This window comes from Scophthalmus maximus, chromosome 19 (genome assembly GCF_022379125.1).
Source record: "Scophthalmus maximus strain ysfricsl-2021 chromosome 19, ASM2237912v1, whole genome shotgun sequence".
In the NCBI taxonomy this organism is placed as follows: Eukaryota; Metazoa; Chordata; class Actinopteri; order Pleuronectiformes; family Scophthalmidae; genus Scophthalmus; species Scophthalmus maximus.
In genome coordinates, this window is record NC_061533.1 from 7,174,952 (window position 1) to 7,184,198 (window position 9,247).

General features: G+C 41.9%; 1 protein-coding gene across 2 annotated transcripts; it reads right to left on the reverse strand.

Moving 5' to 3' along the window:
- Window positions 1-445: 445 nt before the first annotated feature.
- Window positions 446-6,756, reverse strand: fsta (follistatin a). 2 transcript variants are annotated; one of them, XM_035640888.2, is made up of 6 exons: window positions 6,548-6,756; window positions 5,160-5,357; window positions 4,752-4,970; window positions 4,389-4,613; window positions 3,539-3,769; window positions 446-1,608 (listed from the first exon to the last, which is right to left on the reverse strand). In XM_035640888.2, the coding sequence occupies exons 1-6, from the start codon at window positions 6,636-6,638 to the stop codon at window positions 1,520-1,522; spliced, it is 1,053 nt and encodes a 350-aa protein (XP_035496781.1). In that variant the 5' UTR covers window positions 6,639-6,756; the 3' UTR covers window positions 446-1,519. The 2 variants fall into 2 exon arrangements, with proteins under 2 accessions (XP_035496781.1, XP_035496782.1); XM_035640889.2 differs by having other exon boundaries at window positions 5,166-5,357; window positions 6,548-6,755.
- Between the last annotated feature and the right edge of the window lie 2,491 nt (window positions 6,757-9,247).

Below are 9,247 nucleotides of genomic sequence, written 5' to 3' on the forward strand. Positions count from 1 at the left end.
TTGCTGTAGGCTACTGAAGATTCTACAGTACAATAAAGTTATTTGAGTATTCAATCAGTGTTTTGTTTAAGCAAACTGTAATAGAGGTGGGTAATGTAAGTAGGCTAAAATCCTTTACCAACACACGTAAACATGTATGTAGCAATACTGATACATACAGTATGTACCATGATTTAGTAAAGTTTCTTGGGTATGATTTCAGAAACTTTTCACAGATTAAAATTGAGAGGAATGTTTGATTTTGGCTAATCCAAAGAAATCACATAAAAATCCTGCCCACAACAACCTAATACACCCAGAGAAATTAAAAGGATTGATTCCACAGTGTAAATGGATTTGTAAAATGTAATAATACATTGCCAAACTTTATATTCATATCTAACAGTTTGATATAGGTCCAACTTATTCTTAACAATTCAATAAAGCTGCAGAGTCAGAGAGGGTATAAGGAAAAAAAACTTTTATTGTTTCACTCTTCATATCTGTACAAATACCATCAAACTTTGTATGTACATATGACATTTACATAAAAAATACAAAACTATATATTCATAACAGATTTTTGTATTTCTCTTGTGATGTTTGAAATAAAATGCATTCCGAGAAAAGAACAAAACAAAAGAGAAAAGAAACAAAGTGATGAAGTCTGATATAGTGTAGAGTACTGCAATACATTAGTCCTATTTTAGCTCTGCGAGAGCAATATGGAGCACATTGGCAAGAAGACAGCACACATATGTTAATGGCACATTATTTCCAAAATAATCAAGTATCGTCCAAACCTAACTCTGTTCTAATGTGGTGAGGCAAAATTAACGCTATTGAGTGATGTCTAAAGTTGTTGTCTCCGTGTGGAAACAAATCTAAAGGGCTGAAACTGAGGAATATCCACACAAAAAAAATAAGAAAAGAAAAACAAATGGCTCTTTTTTTCTCTTCCATTTCATCACTGCTGTGTTACACCTTTTACAATGCTCTTTTGCAAAACCATTGAGAGAATCCCTTTGGTCAGTTATTGTGAGTTGTAAACAAACCAGAAACACTTTATGTACATAAAATGATTGATATATTCCCAATAAATAAACACACAGCCTAAACATGCAGTTACGTATGTGTGACATAAACATCTGTGATAGAGATTTGACAGGAACAAGCAGATTTTTACAGCTCAGGGAATGCAATTTACAGCTTGTAGAGGACTTATACTTACACGGTAACATGACAAATAAATAACACTGCTTTTCTTTGGACAAATATATTTCTTCATGATAAAAAAAAGAAAGTAAAAGGGACACCAACAAAAAAAAGAGGGGGAAATGAGTGGTAACACAATATATCATGGTAGATATTAAGCCTGACATTTAAATGTATAAATTATAAAACATGAAAAAAAGTATAAATAAACATCTAGCAGACTGAACTATATGTATACTTCCTTTTTCTTTAAAAAATAAATAAGCATACACATAATGTACAGTATGGACATGATTCCTTGCCCTGTTCCCCTAATGACGGGAGCCTATCCATCCAGTATAGAAGATAAATGGACATAGGCCATGTAGTCTGAGTCCTCATCTTCCTCATCCTCCTCCTGGTCTTCTGTGATGGCTATATGGGAGAATATATGGTAGCTGTTGTATGAATATGGACCACAACAGCGCAGAATATCACTGAATGTTCTAAAATAAAATCTCACAGCAAAGCCACTGGCACACAGCCTCCATTTTGTTGTTTCTTTTACGTGTGTGTGTGTGTGTGTGTGTGTGTGTAGGTGTGTGTGTGTGTGTAATGACTTGGCAATACTGTGGCATCCCCAATTATGCAGTTGCAATTTACATAATCTAGCAAGTCAGGGCTGTACCAAGAGAAAAAAAGTGGGGTGATGGAAAAGAGGGGTGGATGGGAGGTTGGGGGTATGGGGGGGGGGGCACTGGGGATGATGGTTCCAGTGGCTCCACTCTCTTTAGGGCAGATCTTCCTGAAAGCAGACACATAACACAGAAAGGTGCTCTTGTGTTCTTGGATTTTCTTTGCTCTGAATATTATTTTAGCTTCTGGCTCAAACGCGCAGGGAGGGAGGAGTCTGTGTCACAGCCTGGACTTAGCAAGCAGGTCAGAGATCATCAACACAGTTCTGAGGTATTTTCTTTTCTTACAGAAGAGATTTACACTGGAAACATAAAAAAAGAAGCACACAAGCAGGAGCAGAGTGACAATACAGAAACAACAAGAACAAAAAAACAGGCAGTCCCTCATCAATCCAAGTGGATTTGTAATTTCTGATACATATTCTGGTAGACAACACATTCACTGGAAACAGCACGGACAATAACAAGTTAGTCGATAAATGTTAATATTTCTCCTAATGAAGGGATGAGAAATAAGAGAGCGTGGTTCAACAAGCTTCTTATGCTTATCCTGCACACTGTAAAGTATCACATTTATATATTTAGCTCATGAGGTGATCATAAAGTTGGTCCCTTGGATTCCATCGCATACCTTAGGCACATCACATTAAGGTACTCGAGTCAGGAGGAAGAAACTAACACTGAGACAATCTTATACACGGCAACTGGAATGTAAATTTGATACTTCCTTGAGGCTATTGTTCAATTTGATGCTTATGCCCCCACATTTGTGAATGGCTCACAAATCTAGGTCTGCAGGTAGGTAGTCTACATGAATGACAACATTATGATCCATCATCGTTGTCACTTAACATGGCACCAATGTTACAATCACCTTATGCACATCGTATTAGTATATTTAATCAAAAGTATTCTGTTCCTATGGACATGTTGGCAGTGTGGTGTATATCACAAGAGGCAGTGCATTTTGAATTGATTGATTACAGCCAAAAGCAACAAAAGGAAAAACACATTAGAAAAACACAAATACACCATTACTATGAAATCAGCAATGTGACCATGGAATTTACAAACGGTAAAGATATGACCACTATCATAAAAATAAACGGTTTCTGATTTAAAAAAAAAAAAACTGCATGGGATTTAAGGCAATCTGCTCCTGCAGTTCACTAGCATGGCCATAAACGTGACTAGTTTTAAAAATCAGGATTGTTCCACTGCAAAATCAAATGAGAAAAGAAATAAAAACTACTCTCCTTTATTATTCAAGTTAGTTTAATGAAGTTAGCTTTTGCCAGACTGTATAGTCGGAGTCTGCAGATATAGATTTATGTTTATTTCCTCTACTTTTCTGTGATTTTGTTTTGCAAAAAGAATTATAAAAAGCGAAATGAAAAAAAATAATAAAATCTAACAAGAACACAAGAACAAAAGCCAGCGACAAAGACAATGTCATGCAAGTTCTTCAATCCCCAAGTCCTTTCTGCTCGCTTGAGCTGTGCTCGGTGGTGTGGCCGGCGGGGGAGTTTGGGGAGATGAAGGGTGGAGGGCACTTTCAGGGGAGGTTTTTGTTGGGAAAGCAATATGGAATATTGTCTTTTGCTGGGAGAGGGAGGGTGTTTTGAAGGATTTTTTTTTTTCATATTTTGCTTTTGATATATTCTACTTACAGTTGCAAGATCCAGAGTGCTTGACTTCCAGCAGCACACCCATAGAGCAAGCGGCTTGCTTCATGGCACATTCACTGGGATACGTGGTGTTGTCGCTGGCACACACCGCCTCGTCCGTCCGGCTCTCCGGACAGCTCTCATCGCACAGTGAGCAGCGGCCCCGGCTCATCCGAGCATCCCACAGACACTTCTTCCCCGCGCTGCACTGGATGTCCTCACACGACTTGGCCTCTGCAAAGACGAGAGGGAGAAATCAGCACGGGAAATCTTTGATTAGGTGGATTATCGCAAAATGCCTTTTTCGAGCGGGAACAGATGACTGCTGGGTTTCGGAGAACTAAGTCAGGAATATAAAACTAAATCCTTTTTTATAGGCTTAGGTCTTGTGGCATGGAACAAAAAGTCATGTTTTAATTTGCGCTTTTTAAGTCTACATGACTTATATCAGCTGCTCTCTGGATAAGAATCCATCTCACTCAAATATTAACTTGAAGCATGTCTTCATGGCCCCCAGCACTCCCCTGTTTTGCTCTTGTTCTCCCTCCCCCCTCCTCTTTCCTCTCTCCCATATGGGATAATGCTGCCAACATCAGGAAATAATAAGATGTCTATCATTTCTTGAGCAAACACAAGCAACTACTAACTCTCTCTCTCTCTCTCTCTCTCTCTCTCTCTCTCTCTCTCTCTCCCTCCCTCACTCTAAGACCCCCTCCTCGGTGGAATGTTGGCAAAAAGGAACAGTGAAAAACTGCAGAGCTGGCCAGGAAGAAAATGCACTCAGATAGTATTCAAAGTCAGATTTCGGGGAGCAAAGTCTCAGGCTCTCGCGTCTCTATGGTTGCAGACTCACTGATGCATTTCCCCTCGTACGCCACCCCGATGGACCGGCCGAGGAGGCAGGTAGCTCGTCTCAGGTGACACGCGCTGGCGTAGATGATCCCGTCGTTTCCACACAGGTACTGCTCGGGCGACGTCACCTCGGGGCAAATCCGATTACACGTCACACAGTACGCGTTATTCGTCTGGTCCACGACGCACGTGGAGCTGCCCGGGCACAGGACGTCGCGGCACGTTTCTGTCGAGACAAAGGGGCATTTGGAGATTGTGTTCAAAACTGGCACGCGGTGTATGGAAGAGAATTGGGAACAGGCGCGCGGGATTATTGGGCACGTGCAGCTTTGCGGTGACGTAATCAAAGATGCCGTTTACTCACTCTTGCACTTCCCCTGGTACTGCACGTCCAGGTCGGGGTGGCCTTTGCACTTCGCCTTCAGCAGCGCGCATTCGTCTTTGTAGGTCTTTCCGTCGGAGCCGCACACCGGTCCCTTCCAGGTGATGTTGGAGCAGTCTGGCGCACACACGCAGCGCGGCTTACTTCTTCTGTTCATCTTGCACCTCTTCCCGGGACCACAGTCGACATTGTCGCAGGTTTCTAAAGTAGAACGTCAGTGTTAAGTAATGCTGGTGAGGATATTGGTCCGTGTGCGTAAACATTACGCGTGAAAATGGGCACATTTACGCACATTGGTTTGCGCAAATTAAGATCACAACTAGAGGATTTATTAAACGAAATGACCGGGCATGCATATTATGACAAAAAAACGAAGGAAAATGAGTGCACCTCCACCTTTGCAAGGTATGCAATTGGGGGCTCCGCCATTGAAGATCATCCACCTAAAGAGCGTGCTGTTAGGGACGTCCTCCTCGGTCCAGGACGTCCCCAGCCTCCCACTCCGACAGCACTCCTCCCTGCTCATGCCGGGCATGTAGAGCACCTGGCACCTCCCGTTCTTCCCCTGCTGCAACCAGCAGTTCCCAGCTGCGAACAGAAAAGACAAGAAAACTTCGAATGTTGCATGTTGTGAACGCCTGAAACCGATGACCCAGACGCGCAAGACACACACACACACACACACACGCAGCCCGTATTATCCGAGACGCTCTCTACCTCCCCTTTCGCCCACCCGGCAGTATTTTGTCTGATTTTTTTTTTTTTGCGAGACTGTTAACACTATCCCATCTGTGACTGACAGCCCTTACTATGCAGCCACAAACAAAAAAAAACAACAATTAATGAGATTCTCTTAAAAAAAAGGGGGGTTGTGGTTTATTCCCAGTCTCCTTGTTATCACTGGACAGACACTGGCGCTACAGACAGTGTTAAATAGCAGCCAGTCTCCCTCAGAGAACCACGGTCTCATAGGCTAAACACACCACTGTCTCCAACGCCTCAGAGCAATATCCCAGACTTTATACCCCCCAAGCAGCGCCTTGGTTACTAACAAACCAGTGTCAGGTTCGTTTCAAACAGGTAACGAATAAAGACATGAATCCTATATTTGTGTACAAAACAGAACAGTTGATCCAGACAACAGCAGGGTGTCTAAAACGACGGGCGCACATGACAGTGTGTGTTCGTGGTGTGTTACTTCGATTGAAGACATTTCCATTGTATCCATCTCAACTATAAGAATGATGCGCGTAAAAGTCTCCAGTGTGATTCTTTTTGACAGAAAACTATTGCAAAAAAAAAGCCCCCTTTTTTGGTGTGCACATTTTCTCTAAGTAACACGCCCATAAAGTCTCTGTGGACCCTCTTAAGTTTGTAACTAGGTTGACGGCAACACAGCGAGACACTGGAGTATCAGAACATGTCCAGATATCCGTGGGAGGCTGAGGCTGCCACCAGCAGCAGCACGGTGTGGCGCGTGTGCCCATGGAGCAGGGCTGCAAAACTTGCCGTGTAGTCTCACTCTGAAGTGTCCCATATGGCACCTGTTTTATGGACACTTTACGCACGCACCGTCTGCTGTGGAGCAGAGTTTTATCAGCGAGGAAAGAGGGAGCTCACTCTGAAAAGTTTCTCGGTTGCAAGTATCCCGAACACTCGTGCGCGTTCCTTGTTTTTTTTAAAGTATATATATATATTTTTTTTATTTGCGGCTGACAGCATGTTGAAGTTTTTCAAAAACGAGAGAGAATCAAATGAAATTGACGAAGAGAGCTTACCTTGAACTTTTTGATGTTCCATGAGGTGACAAAGCCATATGAACAAGAGAAAAACGCCCGGGTGAAAGTGGTGTTTCAGCATCCTAAACATGATGGAGAGGCAAAGTGAACCGCGTATTGGACACACAGGCAGCGCAAAAGTAATCTGCTTAAGGTGGCAGTGTTGAATAAGTGTCAGTCTGAGAATGCAGCCTCTCTTTTTAAATCTATAAGGGGTCTCGGGTTGACTGTCTCTGGTGGGCGGTCTCCTCTTCTGTGGGGGTGGGGAGATTTTTTTTTTTTCCTTCTTACCAAAGTTCTTTCAATCCCAATCAGGTGACATCGTTACAGGCAACTTTCTCTCGCCACAACAATTAAAGACAAGGAAAAAAACTAATGTTCGGATTTTTGTAATGAAAACGCCATACTTGTGTAATGTTGTGGCTTTGCACTATAGATAAAAAAAGGAAACACAGCAGATCAGATCAAATGTGCCAGGGTATATACATTTTAAGTTTTTTTTTATAGAGAATACTGTTATATAGTTTTTAGTTTTCTCATTATATCATATCACTGTGAGGCGGACAGCTTGGTTTTACGCACGACTTGATACGCGCCTTTGAGGGGATGATGATGATAATAATGACCATAATGATCATAATAATCATAATCATCATAACAATAATAATAATAATAATAATAGTCATTGTTTCTCATACAGCAGGACCTTTATTACTGTATAAGCACACAGGGCCACAGCTAACAACCCATCCGGACATACCATCGTCATACCTTCAAATTAAGAGTATACCACTTGGCGGTAACTGATATATTTTTTCCTACCAACTGCAGTGTAAATCTTTTGATGAGAGTTGCCTTTTGGAATATGCCCCAGCCCCGCACAATAATAGAATTCATAGTAGTCCGCAGCCCGCACTGCTAATATTAGAACAGACAGTTGTTTGGGTTTCTCTCCCGGGTCAAGCTTTTAAATATAATCAAACCTGTTTCCGAAGAGGCTTCAGACAGACAGAGGGGAACGGGGTGTTGCGTTTCATTGAATGAAACACACACACACACACACACACACACACACACACACACACACACACATATATATACGCACACGCACCCACACACACCCACACACACACACACACACACACACACACACACACACAGATACACACACACGCACACGCACCCCCACACACACACACACACGCACACACACACACACGCGCGCGCGCGCTCGGCTCTTCAGTCACTGACGCACAGGCTGAACTCCTTCAGAAGTCCTTGCGCGACCTCTTCAGCGGATCTCTGGGTACAGCTCTCCAGAGCAAAGAGCAAAGTGTCCGCTGTGTGAATCAGACACCAGGGAGTTGATAAGCTTCCGGCCAGACAGAAGAAGATGTCATGTCTTTTTTAAAAATTTTTATTCCAGTGAAATACCAATTAAGTATCTTTCATAAACAAAAACCCTACAATAGTCCACTATATCCGGAGCTGTGTAGTGCAGCTGGACTGAACAATATGTTGAGTTTGAACTACAGCAACAAATGTGCTCAGAATATTACATTTCTGTATTCTCTTTTTAGACGTTTGTGTTGTATCCATCTAACTTACTTTTCCTGTTAATGCTCATACACGCATCATAAACACAAATATCCAAAGATTGAAGGCCATAATAAACGAGGTAAAGAGGTCACACATAGGCCTTACATAAGAAGAAAAGGTCACATTCAGCCTCAAAGAGTTGAAATCACATTCCCTGTGACATATTGTTCATTTGGACCACATACTTTCTCTCATCTGGAAAGTTTATGCCGACGCAAAAGAGAGGTTCCTTGCAGCCCTTATTTATGTTGCGTCCTTATTGTGCTCCAGTGATGGATTTAATGCTGCACTACTGCGGTTAAACAGCTGCAGCGAAGAAGAAGGAGAAGAAGAAACAGAAGAAGAGAAAGAAAATCTGTTGCGCCTCAGCTCTCGTGGACCTGCTTCCAAAATCTATTCAGGTACCATATCGCGTTACCTTCTTTAAATCACGATGGGGGAACAGAGATCAACTGGAGGATGCAATCAAGTTACATTTCTCTACTGCAGAAATGGCTTATCGAATGGACTGGGAGCGTGTGATGACCTTGAGTAAATTAAACAACGCAGCATCACGTGATTCAGATTTAACCTATCAAAGCTGGAAGAACTGAATATCTTTAGATGTCCATTCACATAATGGAGGCTGAACCATACTTAAATACCACCCTTAACAAAGTTTACTCTTTTATTAAGCTATACTTTTTATCATATCAAACTATGTAAACCATTTGGTTATGAAAATGAATCGATTTTTTTAGTCCATGTTGTTGTAATGACTACATTACTTGTAGTGAAACAAGAGTCTGACTGACGCCACAACAGTTGAATGTCTGTAATAGTAGTTTTGGCTATTTTCATTTGAAATGAACAAACCTTTTCTTTATTTTTTAACTTCACTATGGTACAGTGGTAGCTTTATATCACTTGTTGTTCTGAATGATCAAACTCGTGCAGAGTCAGCAAGTCAGTATTTGTGACAATTATCTTCTCCCAACAGATCTGAGAGTGTTCACGTGCAGCTGTTACGTTCAATAAATCCCAGAGTGCCTGGTGTGTATGATTTGTGAGCTGTGTCTTTGAGACAGTGAAGTTTCCAAAACAACTTCCTGACATGCGAGC